The sequence below is a fragment of the Dermacentor andersoni genome, chromosome 10, assembly GCF_023375885.2.
Source record: "Dermacentor andersoni chromosome 10, qqDerAnde1_hic_scaffold, whole genome shotgun sequence".
In the NCBI taxonomy this organism is placed as follows: domain Eukaryota; kingdom Metazoa; phylum Arthropoda; class Arachnida; order Ixodida; family Ixodidae; genus Dermacentor; species Dermacentor andersoni.
In genome coordinates, this window is record NC_092823.1 from 116,369,957 (window position 1) to 116,397,868 (window position 27,912).

General features: G+C 46.9%; 1 protein-coding gene across 7 annotated transcripts; it reads left to right on the top strand.

Annotated features, from left to right (window-relative positions):
- The first annotated feature begins 52 nt into the window (after positions 1-52).
- Positions 53-27,708, top strand: Prp39 (pre-mRNA processing factor 39). 7 transcript variants are annotated; one of them, XM_050192281.2, is made up of 16 exons: positions 53-143; positions 3,194-3,271; positions 4,005-4,132; positions 5,595-5,720; positions 6,028-6,143; positions 6,692-6,859; positions 8,256-8,508; positions 9,026-9,136; positions 14,833-14,997; positions 17,190-17,316; positions 19,674-19,882; positions 20,509-20,568; positions 21,617-21,801; positions 23,071-23,145; positions 24,440-24,608; positions 27,208-27,708. In XM_050192281.2, the coding sequence occupies exons 2-16, from the start codon at positions 3,214-3,216 to the stop codon at positions 27,268-27,270; spliced, it is 2,013 nt and encodes a 670-aa protein (XP_050048238.1). In that variant the 5' UTR covers positions 53-143; positions 3,194-3,213; the 3' UTR covers positions 27,271-27,708. The 7 variants fall into 7 exon arrangements, with proteins under 7 accessions (XP_050048238.1, XP_054933819.1, XP_054933820.1 ...); XM_055077844.1 differs by adding an exon at positions 263-363 and having other exon boundaries at positions 58-143; positions 3,194-4,132; XM_055077845.2 differs by having other exon boundaries at positions 75-363.
- Positions 27,709-27,912: the final 204 nt, after the last annotated feature.

The following is a 27,912-nucleotide window of genomic DNA, read 5'->3' on the forward strand; positions in this document are numbered from 1 at the left end:
GTTTTGAATGGCTTGCGTGCGCGACGTGTTTCGCCTTTTGCCCGTCAAAATAGAGGAGGCGTGAGCAGCGTTAGTTGAACGTTTTTGTGATACAAAACTGTGATCTTTGTGGCGGTTTATTGGCTCGACCGGATTTAATCTGGGTAAGCGGCACATTATTCCTGCACCAGGGAATTCTCGCCCTACGAATAAACTTCAACACGACCGCATACGACGGCTTTGGGAGCGGGGACGGCTGAACTTCCGCGCTGTTTCGCTACAGCGGCTGCTTCCGCATCGTCCGAGAAGGCATCCTCACATCAAAGTAATCGAGGTTAATCCGCCCTCGCCTCCTGAACGTTACCTGGTTGTCTGGCCTCAAACGTACGTTAGACATTCCGAATTTACATTCCAAGCTGTATTTACGCTTCAGCATTACTCGTTGTATCGGTCTACCTTTGCTTCTATATACCTCTCGTGTGAATTAAGTGGCTTCTTGATTATGTTTTTCTTGACAAAATAAAATACGTGATTGTACTTTTGGCTAGAACCCTACTTGTTTCGCGCTCAACTTTCATATAGCTTATCGAGTGAATGATGATCTTCGGTGTAACCGTGGTCATTGAAATGTTAGAAGCCTTTTTTTTTTTTTTTTTCATAAGCGCGGACGGCTTCGGCAGTCAGATAAGAGAAGGTATTGTAACGCGGGTGTTTGGTGGCTTAAAAAGGAATGCCCAGCATAGGAATGCCTAACGCTTGGGTCATTTTAACTTTTAAATGTTTCATAAGCCGGGACAGTGCATGCATTTTTACGTCCCGTCGCCATATCGGAACTGCGAGAGAGTCTGTCATATGTTGACTACCTGCGTATCTGTCCGCTCAACGCGGTAATCTTGACATGTTGTTTGGATCGGTGGAAACAGTTAATGTTTAGAAGACTAGCTTCGCCTCCTTGGCTTGAGCGGTACGTATTTGCGAAATGTAGACACGGAAGAGGCCGTGCCTCAGACGTCTGTCATTAGCGTACCATAAAAAAAAAAAGTTTGTGGTAGCACTTTGATCTCATTCAGCTTGCTCCGCTGTGTATTAGTCCTAAACGCTAATTTACAGCTTTTCATGCTTAATTTCAGTGTCTAGTACTTTTGACAGGCCTATGTTCACGAGTGCTGCTAAGCAATTTAGGCCGTGATGGTCGTTGAAACGTGGCCCTGCTTTGCATTGACCCTATGCTCTCCTGACTTTAACTATGTGTGCGATAATATCTCGGAACAGTATTCTGGTAAATGTGTCGCATGCGTTGTCATTTAATAACAGACTTGTACCCACCTTGCTAACTTGAGCGCACATTGTCGTCGGATGGTATTCGTATGGTACAAATACTTCCAGACACCAGTCGAGTGTTCGTTCATTGCAGTTTCTTTTCAGTTAGCAAGAACATGTGATAAATGTTACAGCAATTTCCAGTTTAGCATTTTGTATCTTTCACCTCACGCAATATCGATAACCTACCCCTCTGCCCAGCTATTTCTTCCCCAGAAAAGTGGTACGTTCAGGAAGCATTTTCATACATTGTGTTGCTGCAAAAATGCTACGACAAGCTGACTTTACTTACATTTATTTGTCAGCAGTGAGGTTCATTTGGAAGTTTAAACATGATTCCCTCTCTGTGCTGGTGTGTACCCAAATGATGATGTGGACTTCGAGTGACTGCGTAACATGCGCTTAATTTTTTTCTAGTGATATGTATTCATGGTGAACAAGCCAATATATTCTAAGCTGAAGATTCAAAGCAATCATGCAGATAGCTTTGAATATTGAGGTTTGCTTTCTTTCTTTTTGCGTGGGCAATAGAGTTTTAGAATTGGGGACCCAAGACTGTGGGTCCCCAAGCAGCGTTGGGCAGCCTATTCTTCGGTTTAGAGGAGCAGCAGAGTTTGAGAATTGGGTAAAGCACTTGGGATGCCGCAGTGTGGAAAATAAAAAGGTGCTTGAAAGCAAAAAAGAATAGTTTTTCTTATAAGTGAGAACGAACAGAAAGCATTTTCGAGCAAAAAGGGCAAACAATAAAACGTGAACGTAATGACTGTGTTAGCACTATGAATTAAGTACGCTGCTTTAAGCCAAGCAAAGTTACGAAGGCGACGCAAGACGGTTTGGGGGCCCACGGTAGTTTTCAATTTTCGGGTGTTGGGTCAACGCAAATACAAGAACCCAAGATTGCCTTGGATTCTGCGCGTCTTTGTTATCAGTGCGTAAGCATGAAAAGAGAAGCTCAGGGTAGGTGGTAATACACTTCTCACATAAAAACTTGGCATGGAAACACAAGGACAGGAAATGTAGGGAGCAAACATGGCACAGCAAGCACCATTTTCACCAGCATGGGTTCCATTGTTGTTGTTTGCCATTTTTCCTGTTCAAAACATTGCCTCTCAAGTATGAGTGGGTGCTTCATGAAAAGCTAGCAGAAAGGGATGCTTTTGATACTGACACTGGAAGAAAAAAACGCTCACGTTGGGCTGAGATTAGGCAGCATACTGAAAATCTGAGGCGATGTGCTGGGATTTGCGTCATATCTTCTGACGAAAATTAGACATTGCCAGCCTTGCAGCTTTGCTAAGGCTGCTCCAACAGTACATTACTAATTCTCTAACCAATTCAGCTGAAGCTAATTTTTTTTTGCAGCAGACCTCTAAGTCCACTGCTGAATAAAAGCATATTAGAGGTTGGATTGCGCAACATTTTGACGAGACACACAGAAGAGACACACACCACAGAGCGCTTCTGTGTGTCTCGTCAAAATGTTGTGCAATCCAACCTCTAATACGCTATACCAACACGCCCAGTCGTCAACCTTGGCATGAATAAAAGCTTTTCACATGGATCTCCACTTACGAAGCTCCTGTGTTAGCTAACTCACTGCAGCCATTTCCTGACAGAAATATTTTTTAGCTTTGTTACTACTACTCTGCCACCCCGACTGCGTTTCTGTTCCCTGGTCAGCCATTGTTCGAACAGGCCAAAATTGATTTGTTCTGTGCGTTACATGACTCGCACAGTGCTATTCGTCTTCAGCCAAAATATCAGCTGAACGCTGTCAGCGCAAAATATTTATTGCCGTCTTCAAGTCTCCCACCGTTAGGCCTATCATTAGCTAGCACTAACTCTCATGCAATGTTTGCTCGTTTTTTTAAATTAATTTTTATATTTTTTCCAGTACACGCCAAGTAGAGCACGATGCACACAAGCAAAAATGGAAGCGACAGCACAAGCTCCGCGTCGGTTGACGCCAAAGGTGAGCAGGACGAAGCGGTGTGCCACTACCGGGGCCCCCCGTTTCGCTCCCCAGATCCCCCCAGTCACTCCCCCTCCGATCGCTTTTCAGTGACTTGGCTCGGTGAGAAAATGGCCACCGGCCCACTCCCCCAACCCTCTGTTTGGGGGCGTTCGATTGTTTTTGCGTTTCTGGCAAAACGTGCACATGCCTTCTGCCGCCCCCCTCGGCCGGCAGGGGTGTGCCCCAGCGGCCCGCAAGGCAGCGACGGCTGACAGGTGCGCCTTCTAAGTCCCACCGAAAAAAAAAAAAAAAAAAGGCAAAATGCTGGCTGTATTTTTGCCGACATGCGGAGGAAGCCGCCATTGATGTGCATCTCTCTTTGTTTTATTCTGACCTCTTTGCGTTGTGCTGTGTCCCGCGGACCCACCTGTAGACACACACGCTCTCTCTTGGTCGCAACATGTAGACGTCACGTCGAGACGGGACATTGCCACAGTGGAATGATGATGACGCCCGCCCTCTCCTTGGGGAGGAGGCCGCTCTTACTACTCTTGTAAGCTAAAGGGTTGCCCCAAGGTAATAACCACCTCTTTAAAAGCCGATGCCTTCCTCTCTCGTCTGTATCTCATTTCTTTCATGGGTGGACAGGTTCATAGGTGCAAGTGCACTGACCCTTTGCGTGTCTCGTCTTTTTGCCCTTTCTTCTTCTCCCCCTCCCCCTCCTGCGGCTGTTACGGGTGGATGCACATAGGTGGCGCCGGTGACACCAAGAAAGAAGGTAAGGAGTCTGCGGAGCTGGAGAAGTACTGGCAGGTGGTGCGGAACAACCCGGCGGACTTCACCGGGTGGACTTACTTGCTGCAGTACGTGGAGCAGGAGGTGAGTTCTCACTAGTGCACCCCGAAGCATTCTGCATTCCGAAAGAGTATGTCGTCTGCTGACTGAAAGAGGAGCTGTGCCATGAACTACCACTCTTGGGGATTCATTTCTATGTCTGCTGGTATTATTTTCGTCTGCCAATGCAAGGAGAAGCTGTGCCGTTCCCCGATACCTTTGGGATGCCAGTCTAGCAAGTTCGAACTAGCAAACCTGCATGAAAATGCACATTTTGGCTTTGCTGTTCGCAAGTCTGGTTGAAAGCACAGCTCCTTCAGTGTTTTGGACCACTTTCAGCAGCTGCTGTAGTGCCACCACAGCTCTGCACGATGTGTTGTAGTGCTGCAACTTTCCTGCAGCTTGGGACACGCGGTGGAGATAGTAAAGAAAGCGGACACATAGGGAATGCCCATCTAGTTTCTAAGGTGTGTGTGTGTGTGTGTGTGCTACAAATTATTCAAGTATACTCCAGAGCTGTGTTGGTGATGGGGAGGTTTGCATTGCCACTTGGCTGACCTGTTTGGGAGAGACAGTGTGCCAGTCGATAGCATAGTTGTTTGTTAGCCCAGCCTGGACAGTATGAAGTGCGTTTTTCTTGAGCTGTAACCATTCAATAGTGAACGGTGTCGGAATAGTTTGTGAAGAACACTTGCCTGTCCTGTAAAATAATGGTCCCAAGGCACACAACTAATAATACAAGGAGGAAGCATCCATATGTACGTGCTCACATGAATTTGTGTTTTTGGGCTTTCCGTGTCTTGTGTAGCCACTGTGACAACATGGTAGTACCCAACACTTGCTACTCGCTCTTCTTTACATGAGAAAAGTAAATGGTAAAAGGCAGTTACAATGAGATTTCTCTGTTTTTGAAACAACTTGGCTGTTTTGATGCTGTGAGGCCATGAAAGTGCTTTGGTTTCTGTCTACCAGGTGGCACCATGGCAAATTAGAGATTTATCACTTTTTTTCTTAGTGCCATCAGGTCTAACAAAAACTCCATTCTTGCTAAATAGGTGCTTTGAGTTTTTTTCTAGCAGTTGTTGCAGCACATTAGGAATGATTTGTCACTTAAGCTGAATTTTTGATTCAGCACTGTTAGGCTTAATAAATGCTGCTGCAGAAAAACCGACTTGTTTCTGTGAGAAGGCAGCACAGTGATATACCATGCTGTTCCCTTGTGAAATGCTCCTCTAAGAGCTTCTCAGTTGTAGCATGTTACTAATGACTTGCTACTCTTTTAAGACAAAGTTCCTGTTTTGGAACAGAAGGGATTGCTGCTGCTGCAGGAGTGCTTTTACTTCCGCAGCTACGGAATTAGCCATGCGGAGAGCTTAATGACCAGCTTCCCAGAGAGCATCAGTGTAGCGGGTCGTAGCCTCCTTGCTGCCTTTGCGCAAATGGTCACAACTACACATGCTTTTATAAAACAACCTAGTGAACCCTGTGTTGCCTCCATCTGCTGCAGAACAACCTGGCAGCGGCGCGGGAGGCCTTTGACAAGTTCTTCTCCTACTACCCCTACTGCTATGGCTACTGGAAGAAGTACGCCGACATGGAGAAGAAGCTATGCTCCATCGAAAAAGCTGAAGAGGTGGGGACGCGTTTCACTGTCGCATGTCAAATCTTGGCCAGCTGGCCACATTTTCGTGTTGCGTCCTCGTTGCAGGCCGCTGTTCAGTACTTGTACTGGTCTTGGCGAGAGAATCGCTTCTCACACATTTGTGTCTAACATGAGATATATGCGCAACAGATTTGTGTTCTGTTCTTCACGTAAGTGGCTACAATTAGACACTTCTGGGTAGGTACTGCAGAAATTGCGTGGTTGGCGAATTTATGCTCTGCGATGGACTGTGCGACTTTGGTAAGCTTGACCTGCGTCACCGTTGCACCCTTTCCAGACGTTCGAACGAGGAGTTGCCGCCATCCCACTGAGTGTCGACCTGTGGATTCACTACATCAACTTTGTCAAGTCGCACTTCAAGGATGAAGAAAACTACTACACCAAGGTTAAAAAGTGAGCAGTGACGAGATCTGGCCATTTATTGCATCTTGCATGACCATGCTGACGTTACTGTACGAACCCACATTATTGCACACATATTTCATGTGTGTGCCACTCGAAGTGACAGGATCTTTTAAAATAATTCTGAGGTGTGCTTGGGAAGGAACATAGGAGGACGTGAATTATGTTTGAGAGCAGAGCTGAGAGGCAGCACCAGAATGAGTAATTTTAGCACGGCTGTGAGTACCATAATTTTGTGCATATAACAGGCATCAAAATTCTATGAATTCGCGTTTCAGGTGTGGCTTCGTGGTATTGCGGAGGGCCATTGCCACGAAGCTAGGTATGAAGTCAAGTTCAGTTTTGCTTAACAATTGAACTTCTAGGACGTTTTGGCATGGGTCATGTGTGCAAAGATGCTCTAATGTAGGCCTACTGGAATGCAAAATGTTTTTATGAAACACGGAGTCGTGACTAGTGTGCGCAGGGCTGCCATTGTCAGTGTGAAGTTTGTTGCCGTATGTGTGAGACGTGGGCTACGTTTACGCCCCCATCCGCAGCCTGTTCGAGCGTGCCATCGAGTCGTCGGGCCAGGACTTCCGTTCAGACCGTCTCTGGGACATGTTTGTCACGTGGGAGCTGGAGAACAAGAACCTCAAGGAGGTCACCGCCATCTACGAGCGAGTACTCCAGGTGCCCACCCAGCTCTACGGACACCACTTCGAAAAGTGAGCAGCTTCGCAGTCTAGCTGGGCACTCGAGAGTTACAAACAGAAGGAACTGGCAGAGCTCTATCAACAAATTAGTCAAAACATTTCGTTGCTTCCTTCTGTTTGTCCTGTCCCATGTGCAGAGTTGGCGCTTTTCTTGCACTGTCTGTCTGTCTCTTCATATGTCTTTTCCATGGCGAACCCTTGGGGGTCAAAATTCGGAGCTCTCTGCTAGGCACATGTCATAGCCCTTGAGCTTGTTTGGGATAATAGGCCGTGTTGTCATCCACATTGGTGAACTTGACGGTCATTAGAAGTTCAAAAGGAGGCTAATGGGGGTCATGCACCTTCTTTAATGTAAACTTTTAAATAGGTTGAACACGTTTCCGATGTCCCACCATGGTCTGATCAAAATAGTTTGGTATATTTTAAGCGGTCCTGCATGCTGCAGTTCCCATTCAAATGAGGCCATGATTGCTTAGCATTCTTCCTGCTGTGCTCGCTGGCTTCTTCTATAAGTTCTGCGGAGCTGGTCGTGGAGTTGCACGAGCTAGTTTTTCTTAATGAAAATAAAAGAGAGATGTAGTCGCCTTATAATGGTGACAACTACTCTTTTTCGCATAGCGGAAACAACAGTATAAAAAGTATATGTAGTAAGAAAAGAAACCACATCATAGGGCCAAAAATCCACAGCATAAAGTCCTATACGCCCACGAACATATAAAAGGCAAATGCAAGTCGCACCACAATGAGTTTGTAAACAAAGTCACAAACACACAGAGGGCCGTGATGTAGACTGCGATGAGCATATAAACAAATAACACTTGTACAGAATACTACAAAGTTTAATGAGTTATGTGTGATCACATTCTCACAGGCAGTTGTTATATTCACTGTCAATGTGTCACTTGAGAAATGGCAGAGCAACAAGTCACCAAGATGGGACAGTCTGTTGCCAATGTTTATTTCGCTGTATGTTGGCACATCACAATATATTGAAGACTTGCTGTGAAGCATCGAAACATGTCTGTTGCTTGCGTCATTTATAAGGGCGTTGACAGAACTCTGTGAATGAAGCATCTTCTGGGGACGTGTCGCAGAACGCACATTACGCAGGCAGCTCTGGCACCTTAGAGAGAGAGATTGTTGGCATTGCTTGGCACAGCAAAGTGTTCATCTTCATCAGCATGTAGTCATGGCATCGAGATGGTGCTCGTATTAACATTGTTGACACTGAGTGTTACACTCGCTTGTCTACTGAAACACTTAGGGCGTTCAGTTGTGTGAGGGTGTGCTGGCTCTCACTGTAATCATTCGGGCCCGCCTTGGCAACAATGGTGGCTTGATGTGGAGCTGCCCATGCAGACTGTGATAGCCCATGAAATGCTTTTCTGACAATGATGCCACTGCGCAGGTTCCAGGAGCATGTGAAAACACACTTGCCCAAGGACATACTGTCCACGGATGAGTTCCTGCAGCTGAGACAGCAGTACATGGAGTCCATGCGCAAAGCCACGCCTGTGGGGCCGCCTGGCCAGTCCGGCGACGAGGCGGGCACCGCGCAGATGGAGATTGATGAGGACGACGGGGATGCCCCTCCGCCGGGCGTGGACGACGCTCCGCCCCCGGGTGTTGAGGATGCCACGAAGGAAGACACCAAAGCACTGGTGGGTGCTGAGAATTGGCCCTGGTACATTCACTGGCCATTTCTTTTGCTTTATATTTGCCGATGTTAATTCTAGAAATTGTCCAGCTTAGTGCCAGCATTTGTCCAACTTAGTGCTGGTGTATGGCTCTTCCCTCTTCAGCTTGGGCCTGTGATTTGAAAATGGATTAATACACTAAGTAACACTGGCGTGAGTGTACTGGAATCAAGCTAAGACACGAGTAGCACCAGCCTCAAGCCAATCTCAAGCCAGTGCTAGCCCAGGTTGCTTGTTCCTGCCTTTGGCAAGAACAAATAGGAGGAATTAATTCTGGCTCTAGATTCGACGTTCGTGATGATCCTACTTTGGTGTTTTCATCCTAGGGTGGGGTAGCACCAATGTAGGGCCTATGTAGGACTTGTAGCACCAATACTGGCATGAGTATACTGAAGTTTCATGGAAACAACACATGTATGTGCTTTTGTGCATACCTCACACACCTGTCTCAACGCACGTGAAATGGTTTTTTGTTTTGCAGAAGAACGACAATGAGGCTAAGTACATCCGGGACAAGGTGGTCGAGAAACGGCGAGAACTGTTCAAGGCGAACGAGGCAGAAGTTGGTCGACGGTGGGCCTTCGAAGAAGGAGTGAGCTTGCTGTTTTTATAATTTAACTAGGACCCTTGCAAGAGTTTGATGCTAACAGAGATCAGATTGGCTTTAAGGGGGGAAGCGGGGATCAGATCGCGATTTTCGCGAAAAAAATCGATTTTTGAAAAGTACGCTTTTCAGAATCTACAGCATTTCTATCTTGTACTGAAATATTTCACCGAAAAACAAACTCTAAGCACTTAAAATAAATATATTTGTCGGTGCCGGCGTCCACAAATCCGCCCGAAATCGCGAAAAAGCCGCGAAGTTCAACGCGCGACTGCTCGGCTTTCCCGCCACGGAGCGCCGCCATTTTGGTATCGTTGGAAAGCCCGACTCTTTGACTCTTTGTCCCAGCCCTTCCCTTCCTTCCCTGCCAGCCAGCAAGCGCACAAAAAAAGAAAAACAGGAGAGTGGCAGCACGGAGCAGCCAATGGCTGCCGCGCCCCGATTGGCTCTGCGCCGCGGCTCGTTGTAAGGCGCCTCCTCATTGGTCGACGCCGCGCCATAATGGCGGCCGAGGCAAGGAGCGCAAGGAGCATCTGCTTTTGTCCGCTGCTGGGAAGCCTTTCTGGACTTTCCTTCTCTTGTGTTTCGAGGACGTCGGCCACGTGCAATGGATCCGCGCACGTTCGAAAAGAAGTACCGGACGAAGCATGCCTACGGGAAGCGGAAACGCAAGCCCGTCACAGCAAGGAAGAAGCGGCGATTGTCAGCAGGTGGTTCGGCCGAGCCGAGCGTCCGTTCAGAATCGGCGGAGTACGCGCCCAACGTGCTGTGCGATCTCTCGCCCAACGTGCTGCGGGATCTTGCGCCGAGTCGAGCACCAGCCAGCGATAGTGAGACGAACCATGATCTTTTGCCGTCGAAGCGCGGGCGCAGTGTTACTTCACCGGTGACGATCGACATGCCAGTGAGTCTCGCCGTACGCGAGCGTCCCGTCGCAAGTTCGTCCAGCACAGATTACGGAGTGAGCTTGCAGCGGTCATCGCCGCCCGACTGCAGAGCATCGGAGACGCGCTTCCGCGGTGTGTCGTTCAACGCCGAGATGTCTCCGCAGCCAACAACCGCCAGTGAAGGCAGTCCCATGCCATCGACGAGTTCCGGCGCTTCGACGGAGCTGCAACGCGGGCGCACGCTCGCTGCCGCGGATGCGCCGGCGGCCGACCTTGCCGCTCATCGCAGTGTTGACTGTTCGCCCAGTGAACGTCGCACTATTCAAGCTCACCTGGAAACACGATTTGTGTCCGCAGAAACTGCAGAACTGCAAGCGTCGAGAGTTCGCGAATCGCTTCGCGCGGTTTCAGCAACGGAGCGCAAGTTCGGGCTGACTGGCTCACAGGAAAATGCCATTCCCGCACCTCCAGAAGAGGAGTTTATGCTTGTTCAAGTTGCTGCTTTGAACTCGCTGATTGGTTCCCCGCTTTGCCCAACTTGTCAGCAGCCCGGCCTAGCAGTGCACCGCGAGACTGAACTGGGACTAGCTGTGAAGATGGTACTTTCATGCATTTCCTGTGGTAGTACCCTACAGTCTGAGTGGTCCTCACAAAGGAAGAGCGGCTCTAGAGCTTTCGAGGTCAACATCAGAGCTATGCAAGCAATAAAGAGCATTGGGAAAGGACCAACTGCTCTTAATGACTTCTGGGCCACCATGAATGTCTCGCATCGTGGGTTACACCACAAAACATATGATGGGCACCTCAAAAAGACTTTCAAGCCTGCCGCAGCGGCAGCTGCACACAACATCTTCACAGATGCTGTAGAGGCAGTGAAAAAGGTGTACACTGAAATGGAGACAACATTTTCAAAGAACATTACAGTAGTGTATGATGGCACATGGTTGACACGCGGCCACAGCTCCCATACCGGCGTAGGCTGTATAATTGATTTCCATACAGGGCTTGTGTTGGACTGCATAGTTCTGTCCAACTTCTGCCTTGGGTGCAGCCGACAGCCAGCAGAAAGTGACCCCAACTATGCTGAATGGAAGCAGCAACACCAGTGCCAGAAAAACACTGATGTGAATTCTGGAAGAATGGAGGTTGAGGCTGCACTACAGCTCTTCAGGCGCTCCTTGAGCAGAAATGATCTACGTTACACAAACATAGTTTGTGACGGGGACAGCCGCATGTTTCGCACTCTATGTGATGAAGAAGTTTATGGTTTTGTGCAGCTATCTAAAGAGGACTGCATAAATCATGTTAAAAAACGAATGGGGGCTGCACTTCGCTCTTTGGTGGCCAAGGCAAAGAAAGGAGAGCCACTAGGTGGAAAGGGGGGCCTGACACAGCAGCTCATCAAAAAACTGACAAACTACTATGGCCTTGCTCTGCGGAACCACTCGGAAGTCGAGGAAATGCAAAGGGCAGTAATGGCAACGTACTACCACATCACATCAACAGATGATGAGCCCCATCATGAGCTGTGTCCCCCTGGCCCCCTTAGCTGGTGCAACCACCGGTCAGCTGAGGCAGAAGGGCAGCCAGCACCAGCTCACAAGTACAAGCTTTCAGCTAAAGTTGCTGAAGCACTCCTGCCTGTGTACCAGCGCCTCTCAGACCCTCAGTTGCTGGCCCGGTGCAGAGGAGGCAAAACTCAAAACGCGGCTGAGAGTCTCCATTCAGTGATATGGTCACTAGTATCAAAAGACCAGCATGCCTCACTGTTTGCTGTGGAAACAGCAGTGCACGAGGCAATTTCAAAGTACAACTCGGGCAGTCTGAAAGCTTATTCAGACCTGTGCACAACATTGGGCCTGCGCCCTGGTGCCCTCTCTCTTCAGCGGGCTGTCGAGAAAGACTCCCAGCGAATGAAGAAGGCACACAAAGTCCATCTCCTGAAAGGACAGAGGGCTAAGAAGTCACCTGCTGCCAAGGACACCAAATTCTACAATGCAGGAGCATTCTAGACAGTGTGTGCCAGTATGGAACTTTGAGGCTTGTTTTCTCAAAAGTTTGTTTTGAGCTTATCACCTCGCTCGTGGAAAGCATAGCACGGCAATGGGAGCACGGATTTTAATCCTGTTTGTTTTGCTGCAATTGGTGAAGTGTGCCTTATGTCAAGACAGTCTCAGATTTACCATTTAGGCTCACCATTTTTTTATTACACAATAATTGGAGCATGATACATTCTAAACATAAAGAGAAGGTGCATACTATATCGTTTAGAAGAAGAGCAGAGAAATTTAAAAAGAAATTAAGAGAATCTTGACTTAGACTATACTTCTTAGTAACTATTAAAAACATTTACAGACCCATAACCCATTTTGCTGTCACGCTAGGCTTTCCACGAGCAAGCAACATGTGAGCAATATATAAATAATGATAAAATAAAAACTACTGAAGATATGATTGTGAAACTTTGCAGCTGTCTGTTTGATGCTATTTCGAACCTGTATGCCAAATTTCATCACTCTAAGATAAAAAATGAAAAAGTTAGTTCCGATCCCCTCATCCCCCCTTAATACATTTTTCTGCAGTAATCAAAAACCATGTCATAGCTTGTGCTGAAGGTGTTAGTTAACATGCTAAGCTGGCGACAACAGAACTGCATCACTTGTTTTCATTCTTCCATGTTGAAGAAAATGGTGATGCAGATAGCCTAGGCAAGGACCACCATCACATTCGAGATATTTGCGCAGTTGTTCAAGAAGTCAGCATAGACAATTTCGCCCATATGATAACAGCAGCGATCATGTGACCAAAAGAAACATCCGTTTGCGTGGTTTATTGGTCTATTATGTGAAAACAAAAAGCGTGTTCTTAAGTTATTTCAATGAATGGGAAGCCTCTTTGTGTTTTTGGATAAAAGAGAGGAGCACATTGCCTTAAGACTAATATTTACAATTTTTCGCATAACTTGCGGCAAATTTGTTATATTGTGACTATGTACAGAGGCAAAGAGTTTAAAATCAGCGGGCTTCTGTTTTACCTCACTCCTGCTACTCGCCCCTGACGTTTTTTGCCCGCTAAATTTAGCGGGTTATTTCAATAGGTAAAACTGGAAGCCATCCAGGGCCAATGTTTGCAAGCAGTGAAAGGGCCTATGTCAAAAAAATATGAACCCCACGGGCATATTGCTGTCCAGTGATGGTGATAAGAGCTTTCTGATAGTGATGATGATGCCTGTTAAGTTTGTGAAGGTAAATTCTGTTGGATTTAAAAAAATCTCCTTTTCTTATTGTGAAAATCGGAAGCACGCTACTTTTTGTCTCATTATGAAATTGGATTTGCTTTAGATTGGGGTACGCAGTATTTTCACATATTCTAGTTATGAAAACTGAGGTGTGCGTTAAGATTCGCAGATGCTCAAGAAATGGGTGAGTACTGCCAAATAAAGCAGCAGTACATTTGTATGTTCATTTGTCTCTCTCCTTTTTAAAGTTAAGCCCAGATACAGTAGAACGTCGTTCATACGTTTAAAAAAAAAAACATGAGAAAAAACATACTAACCAGGGAAACATACGGTCCGCAGTAACTAAAAAAAATTTGACAGACTCAGCTATTGTTGACATCTGTGTAATGCGAAACGTGCATATTTTTGCGGCACGAGACATGGACGCACGTCAAGCTTGTAGTGCTCTGGCGGCCCAAGATGCGGTTTTTTTTTCTTATTGCATGGTGTTTTAAGAGGGCGATGGGAAACCAAAGTGAAACATGATGGCCACATCGCGCCGCCTGCCGCAGGTAATGGCGGTGCATTTGGATTATCGCCTACTAAAAGCGTGCAGTATGCTAGCAATGGCACTAAGCACCACGCACTGTAAAGCAGATAGGTGAAGACGCTAATCACAATATGTTTAACGGCGATAGCCGTGAATGCGGCCTGCGTCGACCGGGGCAGAGGTTTGCTGGTACCGGAATAAGAAACTGTGCGAACCATCGTTTTCACGCAAGACGGGTGGCTATATGCTGTTCTCTATCACGTGCGCCTTTTGCCTTGTTCATGTGGGATCTAGCAGCCAGAAGACGTATACGATCGCAGTCTGCAGTCGGGAACGGCAGCATGTTGCGGTTGACACCTATTAAAAATGTGTGCTACGTTTCCGACGGCACCGCGCGCTGTAAAACAGATTGGTGAAGTTGCTTATCACAATAAGATTGGCGGCGATAGCTGTGAATGCCCCGTGCGACGACCCCGGAGATTTGCTGGTACCGAAATGAAAAACTGAGTGCACGCCTGCGTTTTCATGCGAGACGGGCGGGCGAGTATTGCGGTGAAGCTGCCGCAGTGGGCAACTATACACTGTTCTCCATTGGACGTGCCTCGCGCATTTCCTTTACATGGCATCTAGCGGCTGGAAAACGTATCATACGATTGCAATTTGGCAATGTACTGAACGTTCGTGCTGAAAAATGTTTTCCAGGAACACATGAACCGGCAAAAAATTAGCGTAACACTATTGGGTCATTTTTTGTGTTCTCGATTGCGGATGTCGGCGCAGGGAAAACATACCTAACGGAAACATATCAACGATGTTCTGCAACTTGATCAATTTCGCCAATCCTGTTAAGGTCGAATTGACAAAAGCCGGCCATATGCGTATGTGCCGCAGGGCAACCTGTATGAACTTGTAAAAATTCTGAATCTGAAGGCTATTGACAAACGTATACAGGCAGGGTAAAAAAAGTTAGCTGCCTTTCAGTTATTTTATTAACAATTCATTGGTGTTTCCTCAATCTCTTCTCATGCAGATCAAGCGGCCTTACTTCCATGTGAAGCCCCTTGAGCGGCTGCAGCTCAAGAACTGGCGCGAGTACCTCGACTTCGAGACCCAGAATGGCAACCACCCGCGGACTGTGATACTCTACGAGCGGTGCCTCATCGCCTGCGCCCTCTATGAAGACATGTGGATGAAGGTTAGCGGCGGCTCTTTATTTTGTTAAAAAATTTATTTTTCTATCGGAGAACAAGTGTTTTGCTCATCAAGAATTTGTCTTTTCCACCTTTTTTTTTGTTTTTCATCTTTCATAGTCTTTATCAGTGTAAAAAAAAAATTCCGGGGTTTTACATCCCGAAACTATGATTTGAAATTGAGGCACACCATAGTGGTGGGGGTCTCTGCAGTAATTTTGACCTCCCGGGTTTTCTGTTTTGCTTTTTCCTCTAAATGTGGCTGCTGCGGCTGGTGTCGAACTAGCGAGGTCAAGCTGAGCAGTGCAACGCCATAACCAGTAAGCTACAGCAGTGGTTCACGGTGTGCTCGGGTTATAATTACGAAATCAGCACTGGAAATCTGCGATGTGAGGTTAAGAAAAGTCGGTATTCTAATTGTAGCATAACACTGCCGAGTTAACACCCCCCCCCCCCCCCCCCCTTTTTTTTTTGAAATCGTATACCAAACACTAGGGTCGGCTTAGATTCGAGGATTTTAAAAAACTCGCCAGTTTGTAATTGAAAATCATAAATTGGGTGCATAGCTAGGGCTATCTAGAAATGTCAGTAACGCAGCTGCTATCAGCCACGCCAGTAGCCAACTGAAGTACACGAGCGACGTCGCTGTTCTGACCTGTGTCGTATCGGCATACGGTGTGGCCCATAGCGTAGAATTATGGTCGTGGCACCGAACAGGCAATGCCACTATTGTACCCCTTTCAAACAAAAAGTTGTGCTAGCCGTAGAGGCATCGTGAAACGTTCGAGCCGGCCAGGACTTCGGCATCGGTGAGAAAAACGTTCGTCGGTCGAGGGGTAATGGGGGGCGTTTTTTGCGTGTGCCGCTACGAGGGCATGACAGTGATAAGAAAAATGAGAGCGCTATAACAGAGGAGCTGTTCAGAGATCATGCCGCGTTTCGATGCGTGCGAGCCGTGCCACACAGTCTGCGCGTGCACAGCCGCAAGCTCAATGATAATGCGATAACGTAAAGTGAGCATGGCATGTTCATATTAAACAAACGCTGTTTTTATTTTCTGAATGCTGTTCTCACTTCTTTATTCGGCCTACATTCGAGGTAAGTTCTTAAAATGTTTTCTAGCTTGAGGCATTCGGGGGCTGGCTTAGAATTGGGGCCGGCCTAGGTTCAATAAATACGGTAGCTCAGATCACTTATAATTTAACCACTTTTAGTGCAGGACCGGATATAATACACTTCTGTGACTCCTTCTATCATACCATAGAACTCGGTTTATATCCATACTGCTTATAGTGCAGGCATGCGAGGCGAAATACCAGTTATAATAGAGAGTTTTAGCATGTCCGGTATTTTGGTAAACGCTGTGGACTCAGCATTTTACCGAATGAGCGGAGGTGCAAATGTGGTCTACCCGCATGGTGCAGCCACATGGTGGCGGAGCTCAGCCGGAGAAACGGTTAATATTGCAGTAACCATGTGTATTATACATCAGTTGCGAAGTAGAAATAGTAGTTAATGCAGTTTTAGCTCTGTGTTTGTCTGGTTGAGCCCCGCACCACCAAGTGGCTGCAGACTGTTCACGTTCGCGCCTCCATACACGTAGTAAAACACCCAGTCTGCTTGCGTTTACCCGAATACCTGACATGCTAAAACTCCATAATGTGGTTGCCAGAAAATCTGGCAGACAAGTGTGACAGCGAGCTGGCTGCGGGGAGAGTGACAAGGGCGCTGTGGAGGAGGAGACGCAGAACGAACAAGCAAGCAAGAAATGGAGGAAAGAAAAGAAAAAAATATGATGCAGCAGCGCGTTGACCCGGCAGGCATGCCGGGTTGCTTAGTCGAAGAGAAGCCTTGTGCTCTGGCTGCTTGTCAGTGGCGAGCAGTCCGCATCAAAAGAAAGTCCGTTGCCTCTCTTTGGCTCTTCAGTTCACGTTCGGAAACCTAATACAGTCGCTAACTGATATTTTTGGACACAGACGGGGCTGCGAAAAACGCCTCAATTATCGGATAAGCCGGAGGAAATGAATTTCGACGGTTGGTTGAAAAAGTTCTTTTAGGCCTCTTTACCTCCACGTTTCATTCACACTTCGCACAGCACTGTCAGCTCATTGTTACCATGCCTGGCACTCTGAGGGCCAAGACTCGCCTTTGCGCCAAGAAAACCCATTCATCTGTTGGTCGTTCTTGTCGGTTGCAGTACATAAAGTACCTGGACACAGCAGAGCCGGAGAAGGTGAACGATGTCTTCCGGCGAGCTTGCACAACGCATCTGGTGCGCAAGCCAAGCATCAGCCTAGCTTGGGCTACCTACGAGGAGAAGCATGGTAAGAATGGGCTTTACGCTTCGAAAGTGCCGTGGCAGCAGTGAGCTCGCGACCACAAGAAATTTGTGGTTTCGTGCGCTGTCGGTCCATGCCAGAATCAAAAAGATCCTTTAGAGTTGATTCGCTGAGTTGAATGAATGATTATTTATTGGTGCATCCTGCCCACCTGCACCACCACAATTGCCAGCGTTGCAAGAAGTGACTGAGCATTATTTGACGTAACTGCAGCTTCCCATGTAAATTGACGCTGGAATCATGCCATTTAGAAGAAGTTGCGCCTTCTGCCTAATCGTTTGCCTGAGCAAAGGCTACGATACATGGGAATGAAAACCTAAGTAACCCCGTCAAGATGTACAGTTGGCATTAGAGGATTGCGGAATGCGAGTTCTGGAAAAAAAATTAAGAAAAACGAAATTTTGGTCCAGTTTCCCAACTGGTAACAACTGTAACAGCACAGTTGGTTGCATACGCTAGAACAGGTACCAAACCTGAAATCCGATCTGCGTTTTTCAGGCTTGGGTAATGATTGGCGCTTGGCCTCATTTGCCACACTCAAGTTTTTGACGCCAGCTGTACCGCCGTTACCATTGCAGCAGCCGACTTGGTCTCCGTTGGTCCGCGAAGAGTGTGCTCTTCACAAGTTCATGGGCATTTAGTTTTGCCAGAAATGAAGGGGTTAAAATGCAAAATGCACGCTTACTTGTGAGAATTGGGCACACTGTGTAAGACACCCTAGGTGCTCAAAGTAATCCAGAGCCGTCCAGTACGGCATCCTTCGTACCTCCATTGTGTTAGTTTTGGGAGGGCAAATCCACGAATCGGTCTTGGTCTGCTGGTTTGTCTGCCTGCATTGCCACTACTGGCATTACAGAAACGGACCTCGCACCCGTTAGCTCTGGAGGTGTGTCCACAACAGCGTTTATGCATGCTTGCAGCTGCCACATTTCATACATAACAGGCAAAGCTACAAAGGCCAGAGACTAACTTCTCTCGCTGCTCACAGTCGCAGCTGAAAGGTAGCGCATCAAATATCAACACAGGTGCACAAATAACGCTTAGTTTGTCGTAAAGTAGTCGCAGACGACTTCGGTTAATTCAAACCTGACGGGACTGAGGAAACTGATAGAATTATCTGGCAGGTCGATTTAAACATGCAGGAAAAACGCAAAACATACCGCTGATTCATTTGGCAATATTTGACTGATTCTAATATGCCCCGAAATCAAATGTGCTCCCTGGTTCTGTGTGGCCAAAGTATAAACCTAACGTAGAAATGGCATTAGAGCTGCGAGACAAAGTAGAAATGAAATGTTTGCCCCGAGTGCACAGTGGCGGCCGGTTTCTCTAAAGCCAGCTTCGCCTCAGTTTTTAGTCCGGTTCGCCGCAATACATCTGTGTTGTGCAGTAAAGTATACAAATGTGGCGAAGTCAGTTTTGGCATCTCGTCCGATGGGCGCCATGCAGGCAATTTTTGGCCCAACTATCCTGAAAAAAAGAAAAGAAAGAAGGAAAAGAATGCGCATGTTCGGATTGGGTAAATACCGCAATCAGACGTTGTGAGCTACGGTCATCGCTAGAAAATTTTAGTTGGCATTAGAGCTCCGAAACAAAGTAGAAATGTATAACGTTTGCCCCCAAGTGCACAATGGCGGCCGGTTTCCCTAAAGCCAGCTTCGCCTCAATTTTTAGTCAGCTTCGCCGCAATACATCCGTGTTATGCAGTAAAGTATACAAATGTGGCGAAGTCAGTTTTGGTATCTCGTCTGATGGGCACTATGCAGGCAATTTTCGGCCCAACTATCCTGAAAAAAAAAAAGGAAAAGCATGCGCATGTTCGGATTGGGTAAATACCGTAATCGGACGTTGTGAGCTACAATCATCGCTAGAAAATTTTCGTAGGGCACGCCGAAAATAGGCTTCTCAATGGGAAATGATGTGCGATTCACTGCATTCACTGTCACAGAAGCTCTGCGGAGACACATGCTGCCACTAAAGAGGTCAAGCACATGCATGCCGACTGGTCAAGTTCAAATTACCAGTGAAGGTCAACTTTAGGATCCAATTAAGGAATGTTTGGGCCCACAGAAAGGCATCGGCACCAGCCAGGACCTTCAGCTGGGATGGAATTAAGCGAAAAATTGAATTAAGCAAAGCTGCATTAACGAAAGTCTACTGTATTCCTTAGAAAGCCTCGCGGATCAATGGCAACCGGACTGCAAAACACGCGGAGTGAGGCTTCTATGACCGCTCTACTTACATGTCGGCTTCTGCAGCCTTGCCTGCTAAATATGAAGCAGAGCATAGTCTGCAATCGTCAGAGGAAGGGGGACGAGCTGAATCGGGATACGCTTTTTCAGGCCGCTTCGAGGAGGCATCGGCCATCCTGGCGGAGATGGAGTCGCGCATCCCCGACCTCCTGGAGCCGACGCTCCGCCGGATCAATGTCGAGCGGCGGAGGGGCTGCCCCGAGAAGGTGGAGGAGCTGTACCGCAAGTGCATCTCGCAGGCGGAGACCGCTTCGCTCAAGAGCCACTTTGCCGGCAAGCTGGCCCGCTTCCTGTGCAAGGTGAGTCGAGGGCTGCCCCGATGCAGCAGGGGTTGCAGATTTGCATGGCTCTTTGTCTTGGACTTTGGGACGACAGTCCATTTTTTTTTTCTTGCTGATATGGGGTTGTCAATGTGTGAAGGGCCCTCGCTGTGTTGGAGACAGAAAAGAGACACTTGGTGCGATCTCCGTCTATGTCGTGACTTCAGGTAACTCAAGTGCTCTAGGTTGGGCCTTCATGACTGCTCGGGCATTCCAGACGTTGTTGTGCAGCCCTTCGACTTCGGCCTGTTGCCGCTGAAATTAGCACCTATATTCTCGACACCCCACGTTTTGGAGATAATTACACGTTGGTACGCTTACAGTTTACCGTTTCTCGCATCTTCCTGGCAATATAAATTTCGTTGAGCTTGGAAAGTACAGCAGGTTTACCTGCACCGTTTTCCTGCAACATTTCCGCAAGGTGTCGAAATTGGGACTGAATTGTCTGACACGCGTGGATCGTTATAGGGGGCAGAGCGCACGTCTGGCCTGCGCGTGGCAGCGTATGGGCCCAAGATTTACAGTGGAAAGGCTGTTTCTCGAAACCTTCACAGCTTGCGGCGTTGGTTTATAACCAACTCTCCTTCATTTTTGTCTTCCACCAGGTTCAGAACAAGTTGGAAAACGCCAAAGAAGTGCTGAAGGAGGCCCTTGACCGGGAGCCGGTGAGTCGGTTGGCGTCGGTTTTTCTCGCTCGGGAAGATGCTGACAACAGTTCTGCTTTTTTTTTTCCTTCCTTTATTCTTTCTTTGTCCGCAACCACAGTGGTTTCAGTCATCGAAGACCGCCTTCCCTCGTCAACCCTGCAACTGGCGTTACAATTTTGAGCCCTGTTGACTGTGTTGAGCAGTAGCAACCTGTCTGATGAGAAATCTTCAAGAAGAAAAATAGAAAAGAGGCTTGATTGCCCTGTAGGGTCTAATGAAAAGTGGCACGGAAAGCAGTCCCCGACACCCTAGAGAGGTTAACAGTGCTAGGTGTGCCTGGGCTTGTGATGGCTAAGGAGAAGTGGTGCTTGCTTTTTTTTTTTTTCTGCATAGGCCTTGGAGAGTGAAAAGAAAGGCCTGGGGTTGGAAAAAAAAGAATGAGGATAACACCTTGTGCTAGAGCTAGCCATGTGTTGTTATGCATCCTGCAGACCACTAGAGTTGTTGTTGCTGCTTAGCCTCGTTAGACCTGGAAACTTGAAGGCACAATGTTGCATGCCCCCGCCCTAGGGAGGGGTGGATGGCCACCGATTCGGGAGTACTAGTGCTAGGCTTTTCACAGGTAGGGTGGTGCTTTTCTCTCCCCTCTGCCCCACAATACAACACGCGCGCTCACACGCCTTCTGCAACCACAGCTGCGACCAACTCTGGGGGTGTGAAGCGGAAGCTGGGGGCAGAGGAGTGAGTAAAAAAACGAAATCGAACGCCACTCGGCGCTCTCGTGCAGCAGGCGTCGTCGTCGCTTGTCTAACTGCTCGCGCTTGGTTCTCTCTCTCTCCCGTCCCCTCTTTCCCCTCCCCTTCCTATTTGCCTCCGCTGCGGCACCACCTCCGCATGGCCACTGATAAACCGGTGTTTCGCCGGCGTTGGACCAACCCGTCTAATGCTGTGGTGGTGCTACATCTCGGCGGCCGTTGATGGTTCGGTGTTCTGCCGCCTTTCTTGGCCTGCTTCCTGCCCCGGTGGTCGTGCCGTCTCCATCTGTGTCGACGCACTGGAACGGCAGACGAACACGCGACTCTACATGCAACTGGCCGACCTGGGATACCAGCAGTGCCCGCCCGACGAGGCCCTGGTGTTGGAGGCCTTCGACCTGGCCATCGGCAACTCCCAGTTGCCGGCCCCCGACAAGCTTGTCTTCCTCCAGAGAAAGCTAGAGTTCCTTGAGGACTTCGGCAGTGACGTGACCAAGTAGGTTGCTCTTGGGTGCTGATCTCTTGCAATGTGATGTGCCATTAGCATGATATTGCCTGGCAGGATTATGACACAGTTGCCTTGAATGCATCTGGAGCCCTTATGTCAGGTACTGTGTAACGATAGTGTTTAATATTGTGTGTTTCAGCGGCGACTGTCACCAACAATTTTTAAATGTTCATTCGAGACACAATGATACTTTTTGCAGGATAAGATTCGCAACAAGGACGGACAAAATAAAACTTTTTGGACCATTTAGCAGCCTGATTAACTAAGATTTGTTAACTAGCTATTTAATTATCATTAGGACACCTGTACCAATTGTATGTTCGTAGCTAACAGTGAGCTCATTACAAAGCGGCTTGTAAAATGAATCTAAAACCCTTACCTAAAGTGAACTAAAGCGAAGAGTTCCGACTTGTTCTTGGCACAACACCAAGTACATCGGGAGTGCACATAACAACCATAACCAAAAGTTGTCTATGCAAAATTTGTAGAGGATAATGAGAAATGCCATCGTTTGCCACCTAGATCTTGCGAGGTCCTTTCTTTTTTTACGACAAAAAAAAATAACCTGTAACATTTTAATGGTATTACGTGACAGCATGCCAGCGAGAGCAGTGGTCTCCAACGTAAATCTCATCATTTAGTGCAATATGCATATTATGCATGTTTGAAGCCAGGACTTTGCATTTGATAAAGACCAAAAACAGCTGCTGGCATGTTCAGGAAAGAGCATGGTCACGCCTTTCCAGTGCGATAATGTAGGCCTGCAGTTGACAAAGTTTACATTTGAGAGCTCTGCAATTGATCTCGTTATTTTTATATTTTGTGGGCTTCCCCCCCCCTTTTTTTTCTTATTGGGATAAAGAACCGCGCAACACATAGGTTGTATATAACGCTGTTATTGATAATTTCTTGACATCTTCCACAACTTTTGCATTGCTGCCTCGTTGATTTGGTAAGTTAATTGGCTCAATAATTATTCGTGCGAAATGACTCATGGTTATCAGGAATGATGCCCATCAATATACAGTGGTTGCCGTTCTTGTGAAGCCCGCTGTTGTTTTTTCATTCTTGCCGACATTAGGTTGGCACACCCACCATGCATAGACATTTTAATACCTTTTGTGAGGGTTGTTAGCTTGGGGGGTGGTTACAGGTTACATGCATCCGGAGCTACGGTAAATGAAAGGTGTGGTGGCTGACTCTGGGTGTTGGCGCTCAACATTTATTAAATAGCCCTTTTTTGTTTCTTGTCTCTAGGGTTCAAGAAGCCTTTGACGAGTACTCCAAGCTGGCCAAGGCGCAGGAGCTGGCACAGAAAAAGAGGCCAGCGGAGTGAGTTGGCACTTTTCATTCACGCAGTGGGGACACGATGTGCAGCCGCTCACTATCTCTTTTTCTTATTTTTACTTGCAAATGGCCCTACGTGCAAAAACCTTTTTGGTTACTTGCGGCATCCTTGCACGCCACAAGGATGCCGCAACCATGTTGCATGAGACTGACCTAAGCCAGCGAGGAGGTGCCTGAAATTGCATGATGCTGCTAGTTGTCTGCAGTGTGTCTAGCTGCTGAAGGTTGATTACATGTCCCCGAATTTTCGCATTCAATATGCAGTTGAACGTCATTGTATTGAAGTTGCATCCGACATGGAAATACATCCGTTATAGCATATTGTGATGTTGGAAAAGAGAGGTTATTCAGTTGACACTGCAGAAGACAGAAGGAGCACCTTTTTGCTGCTAACCCTGCCGGTGCAAGGCAGTAGGGCTGCGATTTTGTAACCTTGCCTTTTCCCGGTGTTAGTGCCTTCGTTGGTTTTTTGCGTTCATGAGTGGTCAAAGCGACACTGCCCAGTGTGGAGCGGAATGGAACATCTACTACAACTTTCAATGCGGAAGTATGTGCGCAAGTAACCGCTACGTTGGCAGACAGGTTTTTGCTAAATTAACCTGCCTGTATAGGCCCAAGTACATGCTTGAAATGGCCGAAAACTTTGTTAAATCGAAACTGTGTTAAATTACTTTGTCATATTACGAGCATAAATAAGTAGTTTTCAGTGGAACTAAGATTGGCAAGTTAAAATAGTTAGTTACATTGTGGATTTCATCTAATCGAGGTTATATACATGTATGACTGTACTCCATTAAAATTCTTTTTTTTTTCCCCAGCCTTCTTTTCTGGGATTGAATTTGTCACTGAAGTAATAAATGTAAATTTCGTGCATCTGAATGAGAATGGCAACATATCAAGGGCTTTTCCCATTAATTGGCACTGGAGGCAGTGTATGGTTCTTCGAACTGCTTAATTCGCCGTCATGGTGCTACGGAGTGTGGCCACAAAATATTGACGACAGTTTTTGTGCCACCCAAGGCAAGCAATATGCCTAAGGCAGGATGCTCTGAAGGTGTCACACAGATTCTTGATGTTTATTTCTGGCACCAAATAGACTCTGAGTTTCTGACATTAGCTATGCTGTTCGTTCTTCTGCATGTTGGATATTTGTTGTAAGGAGTTCCTACGTGAATCACTGAACCAGAAAGTTTTAAGGAAGTTGCTTTACTTTGGAAGGATTGGTAAACATGCCTAAGGCAGCGTCGTAAACGAAGCCTTGGCTTATTTGTCTTGCCAGAGAGCCCCAGGAGACGCCAGAGAAGAAGCCGAAGACGGCGGAGCTGAACGGAGCCGACGCAGCGGCCGCATCCGCAGCGCAAGCGATAGCCGCAGCCACGTCAAGCGCAGCAGCAGCCGATGCCACGGCCCAGTACAACTATGCACAGCAGTGGGCCGGCTACCCACAGGTATTTGCACAACTTGTCTCTTTATAATAATAGTCAAAATAAAATCGAGCTTTGTTCCATGTGCAAAACATCGGGTAAGGTGAGGGCTCAATAATTAAAGTGAATATATTCACTTGAGGAGCGTCAAACTCCCATTCAATTTACAGTCATTGTAATATTGTAATTGCTGCAGTGTAGGGTGCATGAAATAAGACGGTGAATATTTACAGTGCAACATTACGTAACTTTGATATATATCGTGCACAGTGTTACAACACAATGTTCAGTGCTGTATGACAAACGGCAAGAGGTACTATATTTTCGCACATATAACTCGCACCAAAATTCGAAACATTTAACAGTGAAGTAGGGGTGCGGGTTATGTGCGAATTTCACCTTGAGGTGTGGCTTCACAGCAGCATGCACTGAGCTGCCGTGAAGCCACACCTCGAGGCTAGGTTCTCCGCCGCATCTTTTGTTACCTCCAAGGAAACCCCACCCTCTCCCCACCCCTGTGTATTGAACCTCCCTACCTCCCTTTTCTCTGTTATGGTCGCTCATTCTCCTCCTTTTCGGTTGCTATTTTGTGTTTAGTGGTTGGCGGAGTGTATGTGGCGATAGTGATAGTGCTCCCGTAATAGAACTCTGATCATGATCAACTGCACCCAACAGCAGTCTTTTACAGTGCAGCAGGAGCTTAAGATTATCAGCATACCGAGGGGGGAAGAAAGCCGCTAGCTGAAGATGTGACGTTGACGAATCATGCATCTGCTAATGGAAATTGTTTTTGCAAAGATACGAGCGTTGTATGGCAGTTACGTCCGCAAGTTATACATGCTTTCTTTTTTCTTGGGCGGTTGTAATTGGGGGTGCGAGTTGTATGCGGAAAAAAGATACGGCAAGTCGGTAAGTGCTAGAAAACAGCAAATAAGATTATGTCCAGTAATGGCTTTATTTTTTATTTTATTTGATTGATTTGATTGATTTATTTGCTTCGTCACTACAGTGTAACAGGAGGCGGAGGGAAAAGCCGTTCAAATGACGGCTTGAGGGATCCTCCGCCCCCTTTGTGAACAATGGCAGCAGCTGTGAAGGACGTCACAATATCACAGCACTCTTTCTTTTTAAGTGACACATTGTTTTAGTTAAAGATCAAGACATAAAGGAAAACTGAAAACATAGTTTACACGTAGCTTATACAAAGAAGAAAACGGCCAACGGCTTGATAGGGGGTTCTAAAAGGTACAATCTAAACAAGATACAATCCATGCTTTTATGCTTTGACGGACATGAGAAGATGGTGCTGTGTCTAAAGCATTGCGAGTGCATTCTTGATCAGGTATTGTTCACTAGAAGTCAAACCTGAAAGCTGGGAAAACATCCTGCAAGGGAGAAGGGGGGGGGGGGGGGGGAGCACTTCTCTGCCACTGATCACCTAGGCCATTTCGCATCAAGTGAGACAGGTCTTCGTTGCCCACCTTTAAGTGCTGTAGTGTTTTTGGGGCTAATAAATGGATATGTGATTTTTGGTAGTAGCGGGGATGGCAAATTGCAATGCCTGACGTCACCAAAACGAAAAGGGTAATATCTGTCGCAAAAGTCTTAAAAGTGTTTTCACTGAACTTGCTTCAGAAAATGGGCATGGCCTTTCCCTACGTCTGTACTCTAGTGTGACAAAGAAACAGCACAAAAGATACTTGACTACAGGGCAGCTTGCAAAAGGGAGAACGGAGCAGGAAAACATAATGAAAAAGTAAACAGTGTAAATATTCAATTTTTAAGTTGAAGTGTTTAAGTTTTAGTCAAGTTTAGCTGATGTTCAGTAACATAGCCATACAAAAACATTTGATCTTAGTCGTTATACAGTTGCTCCTCATTATAATAGTCACATCTGATGTAGAAATTTCTTTGTCATGTCTACGTTTCTTTATCAGGCTATACTAGTTACATGCCAATATAAATGAGAAACCTTTTAGATTTTCTTTGTTATATCTGTGTCCATTACGTAGAGGCTGCTTGCTTGTATGTCATCGCTACATCACGGTGAGGTTACCGTGAAAAGTGGGACTGATATGTTGCACTGTCCTTCAAAGGGTTTAAAGAACTCTGCTTGGGATTGTACGCTTTAACTGCAATCCTTGCAAACCGAAATCGAAAGATCCTTGCAAGCGAAATGTCGCAACATCTATTTTCAGAATTTTGCAATGGTCGCTCGTTCAACTTCTGCTAGTTGTTGTTGTTGTTTTTTTCCCTCGCGATAGTGGTTGCAAGTGCTCATATATATGCGTGCGATACTGCTCTAATGCGTGTCAAGTTGTATTCCTTCGGTGCGCCTTCTCTTATCACATTTAGTCGTTGCTTTCATTTTTTTCTTCTGATATATACATATGTTGCATTGCTTTTGTATTTCCTTTTCGTGTGTGTATGTATATGTATACATGCATATATGTAAATACTTATGTATTCTGCCCCTCCTGCTTGGGTCCCTATTTGGGCCTGCAGTGTCGTATAAATAAATAAAAAAAAACATTCTTCGCGGAACACAAGACACTTCGCATGCAGTGTCAATCTGATGTGACACCCGCAACACCTCACGGCTTTGGTGTCTTTCCTTTTGCAGGCCTACAACTACCAGCAAGCGTGGAACGCCTACCCAGCAAGTTCGTACTACCCGACGCATTGACCGCGCGCGCGCCTGCGTCACTGCGCAGCAAGAAACGGCCATTACTTGTACATAAGATCCCGCACACATTACCCCACTTACGCCCCTAGTTGTCTTCACATGGTCATCGCCCCCCCCCTTCAGGCCCCGCCCTTTGTGTTTTTGCCTCGACCTTCCATTGGTGGATGGGTCAGGCCAGCAACAGTCTCGTTGCCGGACTTGCTTTGGACAAGTTGGAAAAGGCAGCGAGAAAACAACCAGGCGGTCACGTGTTCATATTCTTCATTTCACTTTTTTGCCGACGAGCACCTCCACTGTGTCACAGCTCCCTCCCCCTTTCCCTCTCTCATTTCTTTGGTGTCTTGGAGCTTCCAGTGTTATCGCAAACTGTAAACTATTAAAGGAACACAAGGGAGGAAGTCGCCATGTCTTACAATAAAGTGTTCTATCTTGTGTAAATCTTGTTGCGTGACTGCTTTTTGTGATGTTCTCTACTCTGAGGTGTGAAGTATCCCCTTTCTGCGTTACACTTCATAGTATCATAAGTTCGCATTCAACCTTAATTGCTACAGCCAGTGTTATAAGCGTGCACACGGGATTGGTGGGGGGTGGGGGAGTCGCAGTTGGGTCTGTGAGAAAGAAAAAAAATTCAGACGTTTACGA

Coding starts and splice junctions, on each gene's coding strand:
- Prp39 (XM_055077844.1), top strand. CDS start 3,890: ATGGGTGGACAGGTTCATAGGTGCAAGTGCACTGACCCTTTGCGTGTC. Junction 9,137..14,832: donor GGTGGGCCTTCGAAGAAGGA/GTGAGCTTGCTG, acceptor CTTCTCATGCAG/ATCAAGCGGCCTTACTTCCA. Junction 21,802..23,070: donor TTCGGCAGTGACGTGACCAA/GTAGGTTGCTCT, acceptor TCTTGTCTCTAG/GGTTCAAGAAGCCTTTGACG.